The sequence below is a fragment of the Haliotis rufescens genome, unplaced genomic scaffold (genome assembly GCF_023055435.1).
Source record: "Haliotis rufescens isolate VD_foot unplaced genomic scaffold, xgHalRufe1.0.p SCAF_8, whole genome shotgun sequence".
NCBI classification, from domain to species: domain Eukaryota; kingdom Metazoa; phylum Mollusca; class Gastropoda; order Lepetellida; family Haliotidae; genus Haliotis; species Haliotis rufescens.
Window position 1 is genome coordinate 30,976,090 of NW_025964372.1, and position 26,208 is coordinate 31,002,297.

General features: G+C 40.6%; 1 protein-coding gene across 1 annotated transcript; it reads left to right on the top strand.

Annotated features, from left to right (window-relative positions):
- Positions 1–2,173: 2,173 nt before the first annotated feature.
- Positions 2,174–24,787, top strand: LOC125376811 (probable ATP-dependent RNA helicase ddx42). Its single transcript, XM_048388824.1, has 4 exons — positions 2,174–2,562; positions 19,329–19,929; positions 20,435–20,563; positions 23,802–24,787. Exons 2-3 carry the CDS (start codon positions 19,403–19,405, stop codon positions 20,436–20,438), a joined length of 531 nt encoding a protein of 176 aa, XP_048244781.1. The 5' UTR covers positions 2,174–2,562; positions 19,329–19,402; the 3' UTR covers positions 20,439–20,563; positions 23,802–24,787.
- Positions 24,788–26,208: the final 1,421 nt, after the last annotated feature.

Genomic DNA, 26,208 nt, shown 5'->3' on the forward strand with positions numbered 1-26,208 from the left:
GGCTTTTGTTACAAAACGTGGTGTACACATATACAGCTACGTATCTTTATTCTGACGTTTTGTGAAAAATGAAAGCAAATGCCATGTGACGTTTACTGAGAAAACAATATGTGAAATCCTTGACTTCCACATTGATCACTACACCGCCTCCGTGGTCTAATGGTAGAGCATCCGCCCAGAGAGCGGACCCGACCGCGTCATACCAAAAGACGTTAAACGTTATTACCCTGTCTGGCGCTCGGCATTAGGGACTAAAACAAGGACTCGTCGGCTCGGAGTCAGTATACTGTATCTGAGTGGGGTATTCATTTTGAACTGCGGCATGGTATCTCAGTGAGCCAGCACTATTAATCGGCATCAGTCCGGACTAGTACAAGCAGCCACACACACAAATACACGTGCATGCACGTCGCTATATAAGTGCAATAATCTTGGACGCGACGTTAAACCCCATTTCACCTCACCTCACATTGATAACATCTACGTACATTTTGGGGTCAAACACCCCTCAGATGGTTATCTTGAAACCCATGTATATCACATGTCCAATTCACGTTGATCACAGATCATAGTCTGTGATTCGTCTATAAAATCTAGGACAAGGATACTGTTACAAGTGACGTAAAACCAAACTCTCTCACTCACTCTCTATATATATATTACAAGCGAGGTTTTACCTGGGTTGAACAGTGATTTTCCGTGATCTATCCATGTGGTTTTCGCCACTGTTTTGCCTGTTACGCCCAGTGGAGTCTGTTGCGGCAGATAATCGAGACTGGTTATTCTCTGGCGTTGACGTTTCACAATATATTCATATGAGTTCAGTTCCCATTAAAACACACCAGTGACGTCACTCCAGTGTTTGATTACTATGTGTTTGAATGAATAGTCAATTATCCATGGTCATATAACCTTGAACACACATTACAATTGATATAAACTTGAACATGACAGAGCTATTATTTTGTTTTGACATGTTTGGACCCAATGACTATGCATTATAAAAAATAACTCTTGACGAAACTTGTGACACGTGCTTCAGCAGCAGACAAGATATTTAACATGCATCACACACGTATAAACACATGGCCACGTAGACGTCTGTTTAAACTACTTACAACTATACATAAGAATGTTATGTCATACTAGTAGTTGGGATGTACTATATGTTCCCGTGTATTTACCTGGTAAACAATTGACTTGCCTATGCATGTGTTTGTGACGGGTGCCACCGGTGGGGAAGGATACGCTCACCTTTTCGCGAACACCTGGTATCATCACTATTAAATAGTGATTCGTAAATACATGCTCATGATACATTCGGAATCGTGCAACGGACTCTGATTTAAGCAAAGGTTTCTTATAAAATATAAGTAGGAATGTGTTAAAAAATATAAACATACTCGAACCTGTTGGTGGGTGAAAAGAATTGTGGGGCACGGCGAGTCTTTTTAACGGATCGATGGTCACTCAATGTTCTCCGTAGCATTGTTCAAGTAGAACGGTTGATGCATCGTCACTGTTCTTTTCTAAGGACGAATGACGCTACCCTATTCTGGCAGCAACTCTCTGTAGCCTCTACAATGAAGATGAGGAAATCGTGTATATCGATCACTAATTCCGCCGACCATAATTGCAAAGATCGATTCGTCGGTAGACATACATGTATATCACTCAATGTTCGATCTCACAGCAACCAAGCTCAATTCCTCCCAAATGAAACTGTACCTGAGATGATGTTCTATTGTTGGCGATGCCCGTCGGCTTCTACGACCCACATTACATTGAGATTTCCTCCTACATCAAACTAACACACGGTGATATAAGCTCATCGCCCTCTGATTACAGGAATACGCCTGCAAACATCCTTGTGTACCCTTATAGTATGTCATCGTCACGGAATGACGAACGATTGATTCCATAGAACTATACCATAATCGCAAAGTCAATTTATGATTGATTTATAAGTAACATCAAACTTAAGTCATTGATCTGTATTATATGCATTGAGCGATGAATCAATAGGTTTCCATATACTGATTATAAAAGTGGTAATTTTATTAATTTTATAACAAAACAAACTACCCCCTTAGTGCATGTAACATATTGACCACTCGCTATGGTAACCATACGGGAGCGCCACGAGGAATCAGAGCATCAGTGCACACCAGTCTCCAGCACCGTTGACACGTTAAGCACAGGTGTTCAACAGATCTTAGCGAGTGCAGAATGGCTTTCTATTCTCGGTACAAAATGATGTGGGATAAAATCAAAATGAAGACCATCATGTTGATGTTGATGTTTTCATGTGTGTCATCAGATTGGCTGTCAGAGATAGGTGGAGAGCAGGACAGAGTTTTACCCGGACATGTGTATCAGGTATTTCAGACAGCAACAGTTCGACAGTGTCACCGACTCTGTGGATATTCAGCAAGGTGCCTTTCGGCCAACTGGATCTTGTCAACTAGTGAATGTCAACTTAGTACCAGTGCTGTAGGTGGCGGTAGTTTGCAAGTGTCCGCGAACAACGTGTATCTTCCGGTTCATCAATTTCCTCCACAGGTAGGCAGTTTCCATATGAATGCGTGAATGTTGATTCACGTTTCGGGCAGCATCATGACAGTTCAATAGAGTTACAGATAACCTAGTTGACTAATGAGGCTGTGAACTCTCCTGAATTCCGAATACCATCCATGTTTTCATCTCATTTGCTCACCCTAAACCAGGAATTCCGAATACTACCTAACACAACCCCAAAATCATATGTAAGAATTGAATGAACAAAGGAAGAATGTCAGCCACAGACCAAAACTTATAGAACACGTTCCTTGGTCATAGAAGGACGACATTTGAAATTAAATATATATAAGGTATAGAAATATGTTTTTGGAAATGTTGAATCTGCATAGTTACCAAATTCGATTTTATTTACGTTCCGTGTATCACATTGCAGAGTTACCTCTGAATGGACCCCCGAATCCCGCGTATAGTTATTTGAAGGTGGGTGTGAATTCCCACATTTGCCCTGATGATGATCAATGGTATGTCAGTACTATACCTATGAACTGCTCAAATTAGGCTTTCCTCCATATTACCCTGGACCCGTGAAGACCGGGGTAGAATAGGTCTTCAGCAACCCATGCTTGCCGTAAAAGATTACTATGCTTGTCGTAAGAGGCGACTAACGGGATCGGGTGATCAGGCTCGCTGACTTGGTACAGACATGTCATCGATCCCAATTGCTTGGATCGATGCTCATGATATCAATCACTGGATTGTCTGGTCCAGACGCGATTATTTACAGACCGCCGTCATATAGCTGGAATATTACTGAGTGCGGCGTAAATCAACAAACCAACCAACCATATTACACGTTGTGGTGTAACCGACATACTGTTCAGAGCGGCATTTCGCTCAACTTATTCACTCACTATTTGGGGCGGTCGGGTAGCCTAGTGGTTAAAGCCGTGATATTGCTGGAATATTGCTAAAAGCGGCGTAAAACCATACTCACTCACTATTTCATTTGATCACAACTCGAAATGGTCAACCTACTCTGAACAATACAATATCTACAATATCTCAAATTCAATTGGGCCTCAGTCTGGCACACTTTGTAATCCTCTATGCTCATTCAAACTGATCTTAGAGTCTCTTCAACCGCACTGATAGACAGATCAGTGTAGCTGTGATGTGTGTATGAACTTTAGGGTTGATTTATAAATTGACATCTATCAACCAGTACCGGTTGGTAGTATATAGTGCACTTATGCCCGTTTTTTAATTGCAGTCCTCTCATTGGCTGATTTCTGCCCGTCATATATTGCAGCCCTCTCATTGGCTGATTTCTACCCGCAGGGCCCCCCTCCCCCACCCCCCAACCCAGAGTAATGACGTCATATATTTCTCTCCTCTCACTGGCTGATTTCTACCCGCAGGGTCCCTCCCCCACCCAGGGGTCACACCCCACCCCAGCACTCCAGGGGTCCAACCCCACCACCCAGGGTCCCACCCCACATTCCCACCCATTTTGATTTTGAGCGCTGTTATGTAACTTATTCATAATTAAACCTAGTGAATGCTGTGCTAGACTTTGTGTATACAATAATAAAGTGAAATTCTCCAGCTGAAAAAAAGAAATAGAGAAAGGATATCTTCATTGAAAGCGTCTCAGCAAAATGTTAAAAGTTTTCTTTTGGGAGATTTGGTGGTTCCATAAGGAACCTGTGCGTACGCTGTACACGTGGATGTTGACGACGTCTTAGATCGTCATGGATGGTGAGCCGAATACGGTCTTCAGGTAGACGCAGTTGGGGGAATGTCTTCTATGTTCTTTGTAAGATTTTGTCTTCATATTTCCATTTGTACAGTTTAATACCGCACATATAGCACTGAACGCAATCGTTCATTCACGTGTAGAATAACCCGCACCTGGCCAGCTCGAGAGGTGTCTGCTTAATTTGAATAGGAAATTTGTAGTAGGTATCTAAACGATTTTTAAAATACCTGTAGGAAGGATGATCGGGAATGACCATAATCCTCAGGAACTCCGACAGCTATCCGCATTCAAACATTTACATCCGTAGTCGACACTAGCGTCGCAATCCGCGCTTAAATCTGGAGAATCCATTTTCACGTCCGATATCTCCAACAGCTCGAGCCGCAAATGATAAATCCGCGATGACAGTCCGGCGATCAAAATCACGTGACCAGCCGGATCACAAATGAACGTCCTACGCCGGACAATCACGTGACAGTTCCGGGTCAATGACCCGCACTCAAACCTACGTCATTACCATGGTAGCAATGTCCCCTTTACCTATAGCTTTGGACATCCTGACAACTCTGTTCCCGTGCCGTCTATACGTTTTCAAGAATAAACATACATCGATCATATTGACGGGGCAATAGATGTATACATACCTTACTCGTAATGCAAACACGCATTACCTTAAAGCACTACGTTACGGTATATATCTGTCAAAATAACTCGCGAGCGTTTGTCCATAACGTTACATCCGTTGTCTTAAAGGGGACAGTATAACGATGTTAGTATTATAAGAGGTTAATCCTAGAGGTCTACACGCATCGTCTCGTGGTACGCGCTGTTAGGCCTTAAAGGTCGGCTCTACGTATAAAATCAGAACTCGTAGCCCAACCGTACCTTAAGAGGTGTTAATACGCGAAATTACCTCGCCCTCATCATTCGATATCGTCATGGCGTGGTGTCAACGAGGTTGTAAATCGTGGGACCCATATTTCTAGACTTCTCTAAAGCTTTCGACATGGTATGACACAACGGGCTAATACAAAAACTAAAAAAAAGCAGGCCTTACAGGCCAAATAATAAACTATATCCAAGACTTTCTAACTAATCGCAAAATAACCGTTGGTATCGACCAAACGCTATCGGACCAGTGTCCCTTAGAAAATGACACACCCCAAGGTAGCATTCTAAGCCCAACACTTTTCAACGTTATGATTAATGACCTATTCGTTGGAATACCCAATAAAATATAAACTTCCAAATACGCGGAAGATGGAGCCCTCTGGGTCCGCACTAGAAGCATAAATATGGCCAAAAAATTACTGCAGAATGCATTAAATAAAATTCAAATAAGGGTAAATAAATGGGGTTTCTCGCTTAATGCCGATAAAACCACAGGGATAGTATTCAAACACAGAAATATGCGTGCAAACACTCCCAACTACAACTAAAAATGAAATTAAAAAACAATACAATTCCAAAAAGAAACCAAATTCCTTGGACTAATCTTTGATGAACACCTCACCTGGGGTGTTCACATTAAAAACCTAACAAATAGATGCACTAAAGACCTAAACACACTACGCTGCCTGACAGGTTCCAAGTAGGGGGGCCTCCAAGAAGATCCTCCTATCTCTTTATAAATCACTAATTAGATCAAAATAGACTATGGAGGCCAAATACACAACACCTTAAACTCCTCATTATAATTAAGCAATAAACTAAACTCAATTCAATATCAAGAACTCAAGATAATCACACGCACTCAGCATGGCACACCGAGCATATCGCTACAGGCACTAACAGGCGAAATACCCCTGGATCTACGCCGAGAACATCTAACAATAAATTACTGGGCCTCAACCCAACTAAAAGGCCAAAATCCAACAGATCCTTAAAACTAATTATAACAAGAGCCCCAGACTCCAAGCTCTAGCTCGCAAAAACCCTCAATTAACATCAATATCTCAACGCATAATAAATTACCGAAATACACACAACCTAACTTATTTACAGTTAAACACAGTCCCAAATAACACCTTCACACCCAAACTCCGATCCCCCAAAATCGACATATCTCTCTCCACCAGACTAAATAAAGAAACTAATCCTAATACCGCTAAATCCATCACATTAGCATGCATTCACGAAAAATGTCCAAATTGGTGTCACATTTACACAGACGGGTCCTTTGACCCGGGCTCAAAAAACAAAAATAAAAAAACCCGCCCAAAACTAATACAATAGATAATTAAAAGCGCCAACAATCTACGTAAACTAGGTAAAGACATAGAAATAGTTTGGATCCCTGCCCATGTTGGAGTGTTTGGCAACGAACACGCAGACAAAGCAGCCAAATCAGCACTAAAATTAGAATAATTAAGCATCAACCTACCAATATCAAAAAACGAAATCTGGTCAGGATCTGATCAGTAACTGGGCAGGATCTGGCCAGTGGCTTTGTCATTCAAATGATAATTATCAGTTTATCTCCAACTCGTGTCCCTCCGACTCATGAGGTCAACCCTGATGATAGGGAGTATTTTAATTAGTGCCTTGGCGACGACAATGCATACAGTAGCATCTAAACAATCTATATAATCAATGCCGGCCAATGTGTAAATACTGTCCGGACTACTACCACAAAGTAACCAAATATGCAATCTGCAGCAATCATCTTCCTGAACATCGCCAACATGTTTCCAGTCACACGAAGAATTCTGAGTTATCTTACAGTAGAGCTGTACTTCAACTGGCCGCTTTTCAGACACCTGTATTTCCATCTAAATGAATTCAACATGTCCATATTGAAGATGGAGTCAGATTGTGCCTATTTTAACTGTTTTAAAAGGGGATTGAGCTTTTGGCAGCGGTAATTATGTAATCTGTAAGGTTTTTTTTGTAAGTTTCGGGGTCGTTATTTTCTAGGTCAGCTAGGTTTGTTTGGTTACAGATTTCCCAGAATTTATTCCAGTCGGCATTGTTGTATAGGAATTTTGGTTCCTGATTTTGGGTTGTTTTTGGGATGTTAATATCTCCTAATGTTATGTTTATTGGGAAGTGGTCGCTGCCTAGTGGTTCTTCTTGGACTTCCCATTGTATGCTTTGGGCTAGGTCGGATGTGTATATGGTTAAGTCGATAGCCGACATTTTATGGTGTATTTTATCGTATCTAGTTGGTTGGTTATCGTTTAGTAGTACCAGGTCGTTTTGTTCTATCCATTCTGAGGATAATTATCATTTGAATGTCACTGGCCAGATCCTGCCCAGTTACTGATCAGATCCTTACCAGATGCTGTCCAGTTACTGACCAGTGGCATTCAAATGATTATTATCCTCAGAATGGATAGAACAGCAGCTTCCTTGTTCGAGGAATGTATCCCTGAATATCCACACAAAGGAACAATATCCCACTCGTCTGCAGCTGTACAAAGAAACTTATTCGATGCCACATGTCTCTGTAACAATCAAATATTTTAAAAGATATATATCGTTTCGGGGTATTATAACCCGTGTTCGTTTCTCAACTGATCACTTGGATTGTTTCAGGTTTCACATAGGTGTCAAGTCTCAAAGGTAGGCTGAGAAAGCCCACGTGACAACTATATAATTTCATAACGTCCACGGTTCCTAAAAATTCCATTGAGTGATTGATAACAATGATCAATCAACGTATTATCAGTTAACCCTTTGAACAAAGTATGTTGTTTTTACATCGGCACTTCACGCCATGATATGAGTGTATTCCCTTTGTTTTAGTAAACCTAGACATGTAAACACTCACTTTTGACATATCCACTGTGCAAGATAACAGTGATTAATTAATCAACGTATTTTCTGTTAATCCTTTGATGACTACGAACGATCCGTTGATTTACAAAAAAAAGTAAATCAACTATCATTCATCTCTTGCTGGGCTGTCACGTGCATATTACACAACACACATTTCACCTCACTTCAAACCTGGATTTCGATTGAATATTACCCCAGACACAATAAATGCCAAATGGGAACCTTTGTCAGGTAATCTAAGTGGTGCTTCCACTAATTGTACCTGTAATAAATTTATTAACTGGGCATCAAGTGAATGACGACAAATACAAAAGAGTAGGGTTTTACGAGAAAACGTGGATGACAACAAGGGAGTAGTAATCGTATTATCGACGCAATCCGAAATCCGAAATGCTTTCACTGCATGGATACTTTTTTTAGTATTAAACTATAACAATCAGGGTATTTCCAAATGACGACATCCGATGAGCTCCGTCGTTCTTTTTGTCTGTTTGTTTAGGATGAAGAAATTTATTAACATGCGCCCTTTGTCGAAATCTTTATAGATCACAGTTAACCAATCAGTGTTTATGCAAAAATGCGTAAAACAAATATTGCCTCCAGCCTCCAAGTTTATTTAGCTGTCCTTGCTGACGGTAGCCGAGTCTCTGGTCACGTTCAGTTGCGTTGCGTATCATCCGGGTACTCACGGGGAAAAAAACAATAACAAAGGCAACAACCAGTCCGGGGAATTGCGTTAGATCAGTGCCCCTCTAACTCATTGTCGTCGCCAAGGCACTAATTAAAATACTCCCTATCATAAGGGTTGACCAGCGGTCATGAGTCGGAGGGACACGAGTTGGAGATAGACTGATAATTATCATTTGAATGACAAAGCCACTGGCCAGATCCTGCCAAGTTACTGATCAGATCCTGACCAGATGCTGTCCAGTTACTGACATGATCCTATCCAGATACTGACCAGATGCAGGGAATTATGAACACCCAATTATACATCGAATGTACGAATATGTCATTATGCTTATTATCAACCGTTTAACCTATAGCCGTACGTCGTTTTAATATCCGAATAAACAACACATTAGTAGCGTATTCGTTTTTTAACTCTTTTTATTCCAAAACCTAGAGTGTACGATATCATCGTTTATTGTACAATCATCGGTGAAACTGTTTAAAATGCGACTCATGGAGTTGTGTCGACACCGATAATATAGAAAATACAGAAAATAGTAACCGCAAACAACGCTATCGTAACATTGAAGCTTTCTACAAGAATATTTGTACGCGCGTCCATCGTATAGATATTTAAAACTATTGAATTCAGCCTACATAAGCGATGTACATAAAATCCTTCAGCGGTTTTTGATTGGGCATAATGGTGACGTATGCCATGCAAAAGGTGTGTGTCTCTCTCTCTGTGTGTGTGTGTGTGTGTGTGTGTGTGTGTGTGTGTGTGTGTGTGTGTGTGTGTGTGCGCGGGTGTGTGTGTTTATATGTCTTTACCTAGTTTACGTAGATTCTTGGCGCTTTTAATTATCTGTTGTATTAGTTTTGGGTGCTTTTTTGTATTTTTGTTTTTTATGGCCTGGAGCCCACTTAATGAGTCTGAAAGGATTAGGTTTTTTTGGTGTCTATTTATTTGATCGCAGTGTAGGGCTGTTACTATCCCCATTAATTCGGCTGTGAAAATTGATTGTTCTTTTGAGAGCCCATATGATTGTGTTTCTTTTTGGGTTTCGTTGATATGGATGCCGAATCCTGTGCGTTTTGAGCCCGGGTCAGAGGACCCGTCTGTGTAAATGTGACACCAATTTGGACATTTTTCGTGAATGCATGCTAATGTGATTGATTTAGCGGTATTAGGATTAGTTTCTTTATTTAGTCTGGTGGAGAGAGATATGTCGATTTTGGGGGGTCGGAGTTTGGGTGTGAGGGTGTTATTTGGGACTGTGTTTAACTGTAAATAAGTTAGGTTGAGTGTATTTCGGTAATTTATTATGCGTTGAGATATTGATGTTAATTGAGGGTTTTTGCGAGCTAGAGCTTGAAGTCTGGGGCTCTTGTTATAATTAGTTTTAAGGATCTGTTGGATTTTGGCCTTTTAGTTGGGTTGAGGCCCAGTAATTTATTGTTAGATGTTCTCGGCGTAGATCCAGGGGTATTTCGCCTGTTAGTGCCTGTAGCGATATGCTCGGTGTGCCATGCTGAGTGCGTGTGATTATCTTGAGTTCTTGATATTGAATTGAGTTTAGTTTATTGCTTAATGAGGAGTTTAAGGTGTTGTGTATTTGGCCTCCATAGTCTATTTTGATCTAATTAGTGATTTGTAAAGAGATAGGAGGATCTTCTTGGAGGCCCCCCTACTTGGAACCTGTCAGGCAGCGTAGTGTGTTTAGGTCTTTAGTGCATCTATTTGTTAGGTTTTTAAAGTGAACACCCCAGGTGAGGTGTTCATCAAAGATTAGTCCAAGGAATTTGGTTTCTTTTTGGAATTGTATTGTTTTTTTATTTTTTGTTTAGTTGTAGTTGGGAGTGTTTGCACGCATATTTCTGTGTTTGAATACTATCCCTGTGGTTTTATCGGCATTTAGCGAGAAACCCCATTTATTTACCCTTATTTGAATTTTATTTAATGCATTCTGCAGTAATTTTTTGGCCATATTTATGCTTCTAGTGCGGACCAAGAGGGCTCCATCTTCCGCGTATTTGGCAGTTTATATTTTATTGGGTATTCCAACGAATAGGTCATTAATCATAACGTTTAAAAGTGTTGGGCTTAGAATGCTACCTTGGGGTGTGTCATTTTCTAAGGGACACTGGTCCGATAGCGTTTGGTCGATACCAACGGTTATTTTGCGATTAGTTAGGAAGTCTTGGATATAGTTTATTATTTGGCCTGTAAGGCCTGCTTTTTTTTTAGTTTTTGTATTAGCCCGTTGTGTCATACCATGTTGAAAGCTTTAGAGAAGTCTAGAAATATGGGTCCCACGATTTACAACCTCGTTGACACCACGCCATGACGATATCGAATGATGAGGGCGAGGTAATTTCGCGTATTAACACCTCTTAAGGTCGGCTGTGTCACCCTTTATACCCGTACGGTTGGGCTACGAGTTCTGATTTTATACGTAGAGCCGACCTTTAAGGCCTAACAGCGGTACCACGAGACAATGCGTGTAGACCTCTAGGATTAACCTCTCATAATACTAACATCGTTATACTGTCCCCTTTAAGACAACGGATGTAACGTTATGGACAAACGCTCGCGAGTTATTTTGACAGATATATACCGTAACGTAGTGCTTTAAGGTAATGCGTGTTTGCATTACGAGTAAGGTATGTATACATCTATTGCCCCGTCAATATGATCGATGTATGTTTATTCTTGAAAACGTATAGACGGCACGGGAACAAAGTTGTCAGGATGTCCAAAGCTATAGGTAAAGGGGACATTGCTACCATGGTAATGACGTAGGTTTGAGTGCGGGTCATTGACCCGGAACTGTCACGTGATTGTCCGGCGTAGGACGTTCATTTGTGATCCGGCTGGTCACGTGATTTTGATCGCCGGACTGTCATCGCGGATTTATCATTTGCGGCTCGAGCTGTTGGAGATATCGGACGTGAAAATGGATTCTCCAGATTTAAGCGCGGATTGCGACGCTAGTGTCGACTACGGATGTAAATGTTTGGATGCGGATAGCTGTCGGAGTTCCTGGACAGTGGGATCGGATATTATGGTCATTCCCGATCATCCTTCCTACAGGTATTTTATAAATCGTTTAGATACCTACTACAAATTTCCTATTCAAACTAAGCAGACTCCTCTCGAGCTGGCCAGGTGCGGGTTATTCTACACGTGAATGAACGATTGCGTTCAGTGCTATATGTGCGGTATTAAACTGTATAATGGAAATATGAAGACAAAATCTTACAAAGAACATAGAAGACATTCCCCCAACTGCGTCTACCTGAAGACCGTATTTGGCTCACCATCCATGACGATCTAAGATGTCGTCAACATCCACGTGTACAGCGTACGCACAGGTTCCTTATGGAACCACCAAATCTCCCAAAAGAAAACTTTTAACATTTTGCTGAGACGCTTTCGATGAAGATATCCTTTCTCTATTTCTTTTTTTTCAGCTGGAGAATTTCACTTTATTATTGTATACACTAAGTCTAGAATAGCATTCACTAGGTTTAAATATGAATACATTACATAACAGCGCTCAAAATCAAAATGGGTGGGAATGTGGGGTGGGACCCTGGGTGGTGGGGTTGGACCCCTGGAGTGCTGGGGTGGGGTGTGACCCCTGGGTGGGGGAGGGACCCTGCGGGTAGAAATCAGCCAATGAGAGGACAGAAATATATGACGTCATTATTCTGGGTTGGGGGGTGGGGGAGGGGGGCCTTGTGGATAGAAATCAGCCAATGAGAGGGCTGCAATATATGACGGGCAGAAATCAGCCAATGAGAGGGCTGCAATTAAAAACCGGGCAAAAGTGCACTATATACTACTCCGGTTTCCAGGAGACAATATATTTAACAGCGTGATTGACTGCAAGGTTTGCTCGTAATTTGCAATTGGTTTCTTAGCATCATGGACTCGGTAGGACTACTTTTGACAAAGAGAACAAGAGTTATAAATTTTATGTGATAAAGAATACGTAAATATTAATGGAAGATATTAGGTGCGTGTATCTTCAATGTTTAACTTTTATCATCCAATACTGGCTTAAACAGGAAATATCACTTGGGTGAGATATGGAGGTTACAACAAGAGTGTGTTTTGGGATTGTAAATATCCTGTATTAGGCATGAATATTCTATTTAGAAAGACTTGGTGTGCTAATACAGGATATTTACCACCCCAAAATACACAAGCGTGATCATTGTTAAATTTTGTCATCGAAAACTATTTCCCATCTCTCACAAGCATTACCTAAACATTGCTAGTATTCCTGGAATGTGTGCTTTAATATACATGATGTCAGAAGGTCAGTGATTTGTCAGTCAGGGAGTGGCAACAGTCAGAATAGTTACACATGAAGCTACAGTGAGGTAACTACATATAGACAACATAAAAATTGCCTACACATATTGTTTCTAATTGCCTTTCGCGGCAATCCATCGGTCGGACCACTGGCCGTAACTGCCCTTTATCCAAGGGAGACTACTTTAACCTATTCTTTGAGACGTAACGTTTGTTTAGTGTCTGCCTGGCCTGCCATGACGTTACGAACAGCAGAGTCAGACGTACACACAGCGACAACATTAAACAAGGCAAATGTTCTGTCGAATCCATCTTTTAATTTGGGGAAAAGGCCCCAACCTGAGTTGCTGTTTGGAAGTTCGTAGGTTTTTGTATCTATACTGTGGGATCACACTATGTCAAAATGTAACTATTAGGACCAACCATTTGGTATTTTCAGGAGTATTGTAAGAGACAATAAACACAACTGGGAAAGGAGGAGCGGCGTTTGTTAAACACTATTTTTGAAGGAAATCAAGCATGTTGGTGTTCATTGTTTAAAACAAACAAACCATTAAGGCAAGAATAATTCGATCTGTATCTTTCGTTCTACAACGTCATACGTCTAAGTTTATAAACTGATATTTAATACTGTGCGCACAAAATAGTTCCACATGTCTACCAGCATACCATCTTGTCATTGTTTTACGTAATACATCAATATAAGTGAAATATGATCTTGTACCACCGTGGATTGCCCTTGTGAGAATAGGGGGCACTGGTTGCCCAGTCGTCAAAGCCGTCGCAATTCTCTATGCAAGCCTGGAACCCATGATTGTGGGTTCGAATCCCGGTTCACCTCGATTAGGATTCTAGGTTTGTCAGCACCATACCCGTGCTCGAGGGTTTTACCAACCAGGTAAACATATGAGATCTGCATCACTTCGGGATTTCCTCCTACATTAAGCTTACACGCTGTAATAGAACTGGGAAACTGTTCAAAGCATCGTTGAACCCAGCTCACTCACTCACTTTTATGAGAATAAAGGTTGATAGGTACGATACCCAATCGTCCAAATCATCGAACCTGAACATTCAAATCAATATACACTCCATTCCAGACAGAACATATTGAACAAACAATGAGGAAACTTTTGAAGACCATGAACTTTACTTACTTATATTGATCTAACAATATAAAAATTCAAACCGCGAGAGGGCATAAGCTGTCTGATAGTGGAAGCACATGTATCTCTATCGAGCGTAATATGTGAAAATCCTTCTTTGACAAACACTGTTTTCAAGACTTTAACCAATACCTAAGACTTGATTGCGAGAACTTGTATTGATTAAAGGACATCCCGCGATGGCACATGGCATTAAGTCGACTCAAATCGTTGAAAAAGACATAGCTGAAGTCCACACAAAAATCTGGCTAAATGTGCGCTTCAGGTATTATCTAAGGTGTCACAATGGTAATTTTGCAATAAGGGAGCGACGATTTGATTTTCTCTTGAGATTGTTTTCTTGTCGAGAGTAGATGTCAAAGACTCGCTGCCGTACAGCAATGTGCTCAAGACGCAGACTCTGTACAAAACAACCTCGGTATGGGTTTTCAGCTTGATGTTCTCGTCAAACTGGCGGGGATGGTGTACGCAATGCCGATCCGCCTTTGATCTCAGCATTCAAGGACAGATTGTCTGTGATGACTGAGTCGAGGTATGTTAACGCGATGTCGTCTGCTCAATGCCGTAGCCCAACATGTTTGGCTTGTCTTCTCTTGGTCTTTGTTAAGTGTGTCAGAGCTGGGTCGTCTGCAAAAGCAGAGGGCTTCACGTACTTTAGTGTTTGCCTAATTAAACAGCTTCCCATCCGATCTTGTGTGGCGTTAGACTCAGTCTGTCGAAGGTTCGAAGTGTGTTTCGAAGTGTAAACATGGCTGTAAAGAAGATTCCAAGCAGGGATGGGCAAGTACACAGCTGCAGTATCGCAATTGACGGCCTCTGGAGGTATCCAATCAATTCCGAGCCCTAACTTTTCCCAGGAGTGTAGATGAATAGTGCTCAACCCATCTCTCCATCTGCTTCTGTCACTGGTCATTTTGCCCTTTGCAGATTTCAGGTGCACCGTCTTATTTTGATTTGGATCAATGTCTTTCTTGATGCCATCGCACACACCTTGGATGATCTCACCATCAATGGATAATTGAATTCCCTCGCACAGAGATATTTGCAGCAAGTAGTCATTTGTGCATATTATTTCTGTGGTTTTTTTGTGATTTGCTTCCCTGTTCTGAGAGCTTGTAGGACCTTCTGATTGGGGCAGCGTTAAGTACTGCACACCTTACCTCAGTGACGGGGATGAGCTCGCAGGACGTGGCTTCGAGATATCAGGAGGTTTCTCCAGTTATATGTAAAATAGAAAGGACAAAATCATTTCTATAGTCATAAGATATCTCTGTTTGAAGAAGCTTCCATTTTGCAATTCCGAAAAAATCATAAGCATGTGTTCATGAAACAAATAGTGATGGTACCAGGTACCCGCGAAAACATGTGTTTGGTATATTATGCCAAATGATTTTTTAACTAGAAAAGAAAACTACTTATATATAGTTCACAAATATGTTCTGTAAAGGTGTCACCACGGCCAAAAGATATAAAATGTGTATGAAGCATAACGGTTGTACTTTCAACAATAGTGCCCCTAACCTTGTTATAGATTAATAATATACCAACAGCGGATGTTTGCTATTTTATAGATTTATTCTTCAAAACATACCGTGAAGTTATACGTATAATGAAGTAGTCCCTATCAGCCAATCAAACACCTAGAATAACCGAAAATTGATAACATGTGCGCACTGCAAGGGTGCGGCAAATACATACACGCTTGAACTTCTTTAACACCAGGCGTTGTTTAGGATTAAGCAGTGATTGATTGAGCCATTTTTTATATGTCATGCTTTCTACACACGTAGGAATATAATCGATATTTGATGTGGCATACAAAGGCTGTAACCATTGTTCAACCCCACCGGACGCAATTATCCGAGCTTGTCAAATAATCAAAAATCAACCTTTGGTATTGGTCTGACTATTTGATCTTCTTGGAGCTGGGGCTGGGCTGGGATTTTATCGCAAAATATTTATTCTGCTTCAGACAGTTACAACAAACATTACATTGTTGCAAAGTGTTTTTCTTTAAAAAAAAATGTCAGGCCATATATTTTATCGAAATGGAGAAGCGATATTTTAGCTTGTTCGATAGGTAATCACTATCAATTTGTTAAATAACTTCCTTCTCTCAGCAAATATCTCTGTCCCCAAGAACGATTTCTTTAAAACACATAACTACATATTAAAATCTTCCTGTTGAAACTGTTGGCATGGTATCTCCTGAGAACGTAGAACTTGTACATTATGTGAATCACCAGCTTTTGCCGACAATTCAAGCATATTTCGCTGTGGGGTATTCAAATTAGACAGAAATTTGCACATATCTAAGAAGTACTTATGTTGGCAAAATATGTTCCCTTTCCAACGCATATTTTGTATATCCAATTTGAAATAAGGGACAAAACCCCTTCCATATCCAATAGAAATCTCTACATAAAGCAGAGTCCATTGTACGATTCCGACTATATTATGAGCATGTGTTTATGAGTCACTATCAAGTAGTAATGATACCAGGTGTTCGCGAAAAGGTGAGCGTATCCTGCCCCACCGGTGGCACACGTTACAAATACATGCAAAGGAAAGTCAAGTGTTCACCTTAAAAAAACAACAACACGGGAACATATGGTACAAGTCAAAATAAGGAATTACATCGCTCATAATTTTTGTCACTGATGCGTCAAATTTGCAAATGTCCTCCACATGTCTACCATAAAAGGTTTTGAAAGCTTCACTGAGGCCTTGAATGTTGTAACCTTGATGAAACAACTTCTGAGCAAGAGTTGTATGACGCTCTTTGAAATCTTGTCAGAAAGAGCATGCTCGATTGAATCTCAAAAGTTGTGAAATGTGAACACCAAAGGCTGGAGCTGCTCGACATGAATGGTAAGTTGACTATAGGAAAGTTGAAGTCGTCCCTCGTGTCATACAGTCTTGTGGAGAGTGTTTTGTCACTCTGAATCTTTATGCATAGATCTGAATGTGAAACAGATGTTTATTTGTTTGTTGTTTAACGCCTCACTCAGCAAAATTAGACGGTCTCACTGGTCTCCTTTATTTCTAGTTCAGGTGGGTGAATCAGTGGAAGGGAATTGGCTATTGGATTGTTATTGAACGATATAAGATCATCGATATACCCTTATAACTTAAGTTAAACTTCTGGGCCAAATAACTTTGTTTTCACTGCCAATCCAAAAAAAATTAGGACTCATATGCATCAAGAAACAGATCCGCAGGACGGGGGCCACAATTGGTGCCAAATGGTACGTAGTTATCAATGAGGAAGTCCAGCATTTCACATATTGTTTTCTCAGACGACATTTGCGTTCATTTTTCAGAAATTGTCCTGAACCTCTGAATATAGATACGTAACTGTGTTCACCACATTTTTTAAGAAAAGCCCAATGGATAAAGGGATGAAGTTTCCCTTAAGTTTGTCATATTGGGATAGTGTTGTAGAGAGTTGAAAAATCAAATGTTTTGACAGAATTGAACTTGGTATTTTTTCTGAGATTGCAAAAAGTTTAATTCAACTTGTTTCAAATACGTTCGGTTAATATAAAGAAAGTCCTACCTTGATTGTATTAAGGATTATGGATACTTTTTGAGACAGGGATTTGGTGGTACATTTGCTAGACCCAGCAACATATCTCTCTTCGTACGGATTTCTTTTGAGCTTTGGAAAAGTACAAAAGAGGAATGGACAAATGAAATCTTTATGTTCGTTAATATGAATTATAAACTCGAAAATACGATCTACGAAGTGTTGCCATCTTGTTATCACTATTATATATGAAATGTGTACTATTCTCTTATACCACAAGCGGTGTTTTATGGAGAAGTAGCAAGTTGTGAAGTCATTTCAAGTTTAGTAAACGAATAATTGATAATAACAAAAAAGAATTACCTGGAATGTCTTCTCAGCATTACTTTCAACATATATTGATTCATTTAGACGAAAGAATGCAAGACAATTTCAATAACCAGTGAGCATTCAGATCAATAGCCACACTTAATGACTTCATTAAGATCAGGTTATTACAAACAAATAATGATCGATCTGTGCCAAATCTAACTGTTTACATGTTAGGTATAAACACTAACAGGTCCATAGTTACAAGTGACTTGCTCCAAGACATTAACTCAACATAGGACAGTTGGTACTTGATAATTATAATAAGAGTGTAGACACACATTGTTGGTGTTAGGAGTATAGCTAAATTGAACCGTACTGATTAATAGTCATAGTTAAATGTAACGAGAAGGTCACAGGAAAACGCTTTTGTACTTTACTTGTCAACAGACATATTTCCAGATCATAATTGTGAAAAATATAAAGGAGTTCATACAAGATTTCAGAGAAGTAGAATGTCCATCACACTTTGATGGCGGCACTACTTACGTAGGGTCAGAAATGCAGTAGCAGTCTCTTTGTGAATAATTAACTGTAGATTCATATTTTCTGCAGCATTTCTATGTGGCCGACATTATAAAGACGTTTGTGTTTTGTTTTGTTTGTTTGTTGTTTGACGCCGCACAATATTCCATCCATATGACCGCGGACCACCCGATCACGTTAGTCGCCTCTTACGACTAGTATGGGTTGCTAAAGACCAATTCTAACACGGAATCTTCACGGGACCAAACCGTTTGTATTTGCTTTGTTTGTATTTGCCTTGTATTATCCTATATGGTTGGCTTGTATTCTTAGGGTGACCTGAAATAATACGAAAAAATCACTTATCTGAAACCCCAACATGCGGCCTTGCAGTTTGTCAAAAAGTCATGTTGTGTTTTCAAGAATTTGACTGCTCTCGTTACTCCGGCCCTCTCTCCCTTTTGTTTGAAACATCACGAAGTGTTTGGAGACCTAGACGTCCTACAAATATTGTCTAAATGGTCCTCGTGCTCGTTTCAGGATTTCTGTTCATAAATTTATTTTAACAGATTACTCGAGCTTTTCTAAGTTTTTGCTAACATCTAATTATTTATTTCAGTTGCTCTATGAACTTTATTCTTTTATTCCAGACAAGGTATATTTAGTATGGTAATGTCAGTTGTTTTAGTTCACGATAGAAACGAAACATTTTAATCTTATTTTTGTTGTTGAAAATCTTCCCAGACTCACCCATGCGCAGATGCACCCTGTGGAGATGACCACGTGTGTGTCCCTGTCACCAAATCTACCAACTATGTATGTGTACACGTCGACACACATACAAACCAAGCACCTGCGACTGGAATAACGACCGGTACTGCACCTACTGCTGCAACAACTTCTGTACAGGATACAACACCGGCGTTGACAACAACACTGACACCAACGACGACACCTACACAAACAACATCCACACCGACTTCGACACTGGCACCGACTACAACACCCTTACCAACTACAACGGCAGCACCATCTACTACAACACCTGCACCAACTACAACAGCATCACCCACTACTACAACACCCGTCCCAACTACAACTCCTGCTCCGACTACAACACCTACACCAGAGACCACACCAGCACCGACTACCACGACATCTGTACCAACTACAACAGCAGCACCAACAACTACAACACCTGCACCAACTACAACATCCGTCCCAACTACAACATCCGTCCCAACTACAACACCAGCTCCGACTACAACACCTACACCAACGACGACACCAGCACCGACTACCACAACAGCTGTACCAACAACAACTACACCAACAACTACTACCCGTAAGTACAGAGTAAACCCTTGAAATAGGTTCCATAGGCATTAGGTTATCTGGTGCTCTGGGCAGTTGCTGGTCAAGTCACAAATGACTTCCGTTGGCATTCCGGGGCAGACGAAGTCCCAGTATCTCGAACTAGCCGAGGACTCAAGACATTGACATCGTACAGTTCTTTAAGACCATTATTGGTGTCCCCCACAGTGATATGGCTCGAATGGTCAAAAACATCAAAACATGATGTGATGTTATCAGTAAGCGCGACTACCCATTCGGTTTGTCACTTACCAACTTTGATTCAGGTTTCTCAGACGATGAATTGGTCCTACCTGCCTAATAAAACTGCAACATTATTACCTCATGTTCCTTAACCTTTGGCTTTGGTATCTACAGCAAGTATGTCGTAAAGAAACTTCCCTGATATTTTAATTAAAATTGTTCGAGGCAATGAAGTACGGCTGTTAAACAGGACGTACGAAACCCTTGGCTTAATAACTGTTCTTTTCACCCAGATGATGGCACGTGCGTTGATAACAGTGACTGCAGTTCCCTTCCCTTCACAGAGTGTTCAAACAGCCTCTGTGTATGCACCGTGGGAAGTGACATGGATGAATCCACTGGCATATGCAGATCATTAGCAGGTATATTGACATATCTTTTGATAGTAAGAGAGCACAATTAATGTGAATATCGCTTCAGTAGTACATATATTGAAATAATTAGGTAAATATTGAACACTTTGACATTCTAAAGATAACATGACACGGATTGCTGTCGAAACTATACTGAACTGCAAAAGAAACGTCACCATGGATAGATATATGAGGAACCTTATTTGTCCAAACGATGTAAACATACTTTGAGACATATTAAAAAGATGAAACTTGGAAAAAACTGATCATCAAGGTTGAAATTAAAGTGTCAAATGTTCTTGTGAAACACAACACTAGTCTCTGAGAAAATGGCATCGTGTGTCCGCCATGTGCATTGATGACTGCCGTGCAACGACGATACGTGGAATGGATGAGGCGGTTGATGAAGGCCATGGGCACTTGAGCCCACACTCTGAGGAACGCCCGACGCAGTTCAGCTGCAGTTGTCGGCCTTGGTCGGATGTCATTCAGTCGTCTTTGAATCTCGTCCCACAGGTGTTCAATGGGATTTAAATCGGGACTGAGGGCAGGCCACTGCATGGCTCTGATGCCATTCTGCTGGGGGACATCCCTCCTTGCTCTCGCAGTGTGGGCACGGGCGTTATCATCCTGAAACTCGTGGTTGCGGCGACGTGCCAAATGAGGTATGGCGTGTGGTCTCAAGACTTGATCAATGTACCGAGCTGCTGTGACACCATTGCCTCTCTCTGGATCGATGTTCTAGAAGACCACAGGGCCGACCCTCTGTGCAAGACCAATTCCACCCTACACCATGATGCTCGGACCACCCCACGAGTCTCTGACAACAACACAAGCATCCGAATAACGTTCTCCACAGCGTCGCCAGACTCTCTCTCTCTCTCTCTCTGCCATCAGCTGTTGAGATACAGTAACGGCTGTCGTCTGAGAAGAGAACTCTTATCCACTGATAGTGGTGCCAAGGTGGGTGCTGTGATGCCCACTGAAGACGGTCCCGGCGATGACGTGGTGTCAGAATGGGTCCTCGGTGTGGCCTGTGACAGTGGAGGTGTCTGCTCGTCAATCGTCGACTCACGATGTCCGCACTAATGTGTCGCTGGTGTGTCCCCATTGTCTGGCGAGCAGTTTCTGCAGCAGTAACCAAAGCGATCTTGAAGATGCTGTCGCACAACCTGACGATCCTGACGTCGGGTGGTGACCCTTGGTCTTCCACTACGTGGTCGGTCATCTGTATTGTTGGTCGTCTGGTACCGTTGCTGGAGCCTGTATATTGTCCTTGAAATGCATTGGACATGAAATGCGTTGGCTAATTGTCGGGTGGTTTGTCCAGCTTGCAATCGTCCAAGGGTCTGGTGCCGCTCATTTCTTTTAAATCTTGGCATGTGGTAGCAATTCAATAACGAATGAATGTCATCCGATCTGGGTGGATTTTTAGATGGCAAGAAATGGGGGAACGCATGTTTCAATTTGCAAGGAACTCACGGAATTCACGTGCATCGGGTTACCATGGACGTTGCCGTGATGCGTTTGGGCGATCGGTTTTATTGTCATCATATTTTTTTATCATCAATTTTCATTTTTCCGGACAAGGTAATGTTAAATTTTAGAAACTTTGACAAAAATTACCCAGATATTTAAAAAGGAAAACTTTTCATGCAATGCTACTTGGGGTGACGTTTCTTTTGCGGTTCAGTGTATTTGACTATTTCATAAGATTTCTCTCATCAAACTAAAATGCGTCCTAAGATGAAACAAACTTAAAAATATAAATGACGGACAACCGAACAGAGAGCATTTGAACCTATTTGAGGTCCTCCTTGAAGCGTTTCTGCCTTTTTATATATGTTGCGCCGAGCTCAGCTGTTCAGTGGCGCTTTGAAAGCATTGGCAGTTGAAAAGAAATACACGAAAGCTTCATGTTTGTATATAGGAATCAGTTAGGTAGCTTGTCTCTCTCTCGAACTGTCCCTTACGTGAAGACTAGAGGTTTACTCTTTGTCCCTTGTGGAATTGGTAGCCAGTACAGTTTCTTAAGTAACGGTGAAATGTAATTTTGTAAGTTGGTCCTTGTTATTCTTGCTGCTCTGTTTTGTACTCTTTTGAGATGGTTGATTGAACAGGAACTATTTGGCAATGAATTACAGTAGTCCAGTCTTGATGAGACATACGAGTGATCAATAGGTTAGCGGTCTCTGGGACAAGATACTTTCGAATTTTCCCTATATTCCGCATATGAAAGTTAGCTGCCCCTGAGATTTTTAGAGCTTGTTGCTTTGATACATCACTGGCAACAAGTTTTCTTATTGGTGTAAAATGTGAAAAAGGTAACATTGGATTTGAAAGGTGAAGATGAACATGTTTTACTGATCAGCTGGTACTCACAGCACCAGTCACCTCCACCGCTCACCACCTCATACCCCGATCCGCCAGTGACACTGGACCTAAGCCAATAACAACGGATGCGCGCGTACAATCTCACACAGCGACCACACGTCCACTTGCATCAGTTCAATAAAAACGATAACACAGAGAACATTAATAATCAATTTACTTTCAAAGACAGAATTGATGCATTTATCTTTGTATGTATCTTGAGAATGAGGCCAAATACTGTAAACCAAAATGGTTGGTCGGTTGGTTGGTTGTTTAACATCGCACTCAGTAATATTCCAGCTATATGACGGCAGTCTGTAAATAATCGAGTCTGGACCAGACAATCCAGTCATTAATATCATGAGCATCGATCCACGCAATCGGGATCCATGACATGCATCAACCAAGTCAGCGAGCCAGACCACCCGATCCCGTTAGTCGCCTTTTACGACAAGCATAGTCGCCTTTACGGCAAGCACAGGTTGCTGAAGACCTATTCTAACCCGGATCTTCATGGGGCTAAACCAAAAAGGAGATATCGAAAAACATATACTTTGTGTCAGAAACGAAATTGTTGCAATCTAGAAATATGCAGAAATACTACCCAAAGAAGTAATAGAATACCCGATTTTTCCATACTACTGTAGTTAATCTGTCATACCATGACATGACAGAATCGGGTGTTCTCTAACTTCTTTTGAGTAGTATAATGCCACTGAATGTGAAGTCTGATCGCAGAAAACAACATCCACGCCCTCAAGGTGCAGTGGGTGACGTTTGATAAACAGATTGTGGTTCAGTGTTTTCATGTGTAGTTCATTTGCACGTTGGATTAATACAACTGTGTTGTTTTAATAATTTGTAATCATTACAGAGTGCTCGTCCTTTGGATCTACCTTCACCAGCATCACGGATAATGCCATCACCGATCATAATCTTCAGACCCATACATCGAAGACGTCAGCACAATGTGAACAATTGTGTCTAGACGCCTCATTCGTATGTAAATCGTTTGAAATGTTTTTCAATACCTGTTTCTTGCAGGAAGTCTCATGGTATGATGTTACAGGAAGTGAACGTGGATATAAGAAATATGTCAATCACAGCCAACGCAGATGTAATTGGTGAGCTACGGTATGAATTTGAGGACCATTCTATGCTACAGGAGTAACAATCCCAAAGCGCAACAGCTTGTCTATATATCGGTGCTTGTCCAGCACACAGAAGTAGTGTAAGGCCTTATGATTCCAATTTATTGTGTTCATAGTTTGGTGCTGGTATTATAATAATTATAAACCATTTTACTTGGAATTTTTCCGAAGTAAATAATTTGGTCCAGATATAACAGGGAAGAAATTAATGCATCCTCAAGTTTAACCACAGCCCCAAAAATCTATTTGCAGGCCATATTGGATGTCCTGTGTTAATATACCTGTGAATACAAATCTTTGAAAATTGTTTAGTTCGTGGGTTTTGTCTAAAAAGTATTACATCCTTGGTCCCTTGAGCAGCATAAACAATTTCACTTACACATCACATACATAAAGAAGCGAGATTAAGTCATTCAGTAGTGGTCTGCGTCTCTTCTTGTAACAGCAGGTAACATTGAAACGTTGAACTAAAGGAGTTTGATAAGCATCGGCCTCGGAATCCTTACATAGATATTTTGGTTAACCCCTGGTTTAACCATCGTTTTACTTTGTCGATCCGCTGACTGTCAGTTCGAATCACTTATCAATATAATACAGTGGGTTTCATCTCTTGTGTAGCCCCTTCAATGATTTAGTGTGCACTGTATAACACGTTTGAATTTTATACTACATGTAAGTATGTACCACAAATATTTTTTGAATATGGTTAATTGATGTATGAACACGTCCCATTTTAATTCTGGAAACCCAAAAGTCCAGAAACTCTACGCTCTTTGCACAGTCTCGGTTAAAGGTATTTACAAAATTAAACATGCCGTTTTCATGGGAACATACCAAGGAAGAAAAAATGAAAAAAAAATTGTTTAAAAACTCAATATTTAGACTATGTCGCCCATGGGCCTGCCCATGGGCGAAGTCTGGCCCATGGGTAGGCCCATGGGCAGGCCCATGGGCGAGAATATGTTCCTTTACTTAAAACTCATGTTTTTGTTTCGCAAATACATTTAATGTATTCATTGAAGTATAATGACTCAAAATTAAACTCATTTTAACTTAATTCAACGATTTTATAGCGATATTGAAATATTTCGCCCATGGGCGAGAAAAAGGTTTGGCCCATGGGTAGGCCCATGGGCAGGCCCATGGGCGAGAATATGTTCCTTTACTTAAAACTCATGTTTTTGTTTCGCAAATACATTTAATGTATTCATTCAAGTATCATGACACAAAATTTAACTCATTTTAACTTAATTCAACTATTTTACGGCGTTATTAAAATATTTCGCCCATGGGCGAGAAAAAGGTTTGGCCCATGGGTAGGCCCATGGGCGAGAATATGTTCCTTTACTTAAAACTCATGTTTTTGTTTCGCAAATACATTTAATGTATTCATTCAAGTATCATGACACAAAATTTAACTCTTTTTAACTTAATTCAACGATTTTATAGCGATATTGAAATATTTCGCCCATGGGCGAGAAAAAGGTTTGGCCCATGGGCGAGTATATGTTCCTTTACTCAAAACTCATGTTTTTGTTTCGCAAATACATTAAATGTATTTATTCTAGTATCATGACACAAAATTTAACTAATTTTTACTTAATTCAACTATTTTACGGCGTTATTAAAATATTTCGCCCATGTTTTCGTCAGTCCCTTTCAAGCATCAACTAACTGTTTGCAAAGTATATTGTATCATGTGAAATATACTTTATATTATATCATTACATTACTATTTAAAAAGGGCATTTGGTTGGATGTTTCCTTTAGTTCTACAAATTTCACCTGTTTTACATATTGTAGCGATCTTTAATGAACCCGGCCTTACCTCTCAAAACGTTTTGACAGTTTATCATACGAATTCATGTGCGTGTACTCCAATTCATTGGAGTTATTTTCCACAACATTAAATTTTAGTTAGTTTCTATTTCATTTCCCATTTAATGTCCCGTTGATACATCACACTGGGCAATTACGTGACACCAGGTATGCAATATACAGGTACGCGTGCGCGTATTTTAATGAAAAAAACTATTCGTCTTTTATTGCATAACGTTTGGCTGAATATCTTACATTCTAATGAAATCTCGAAATAATTTTTTAATTACATGCGGTTTCGAACTGACCAGT

Excerpts from the sequence above, each read along its gene's own strand:
- LOC125376811 (XM_048388824.1), top strand. The coding sequence starts at position 19,403 with ATGTGTACACGTCGACACACATACAAACCAAGCACCTGCGACTGGAAT.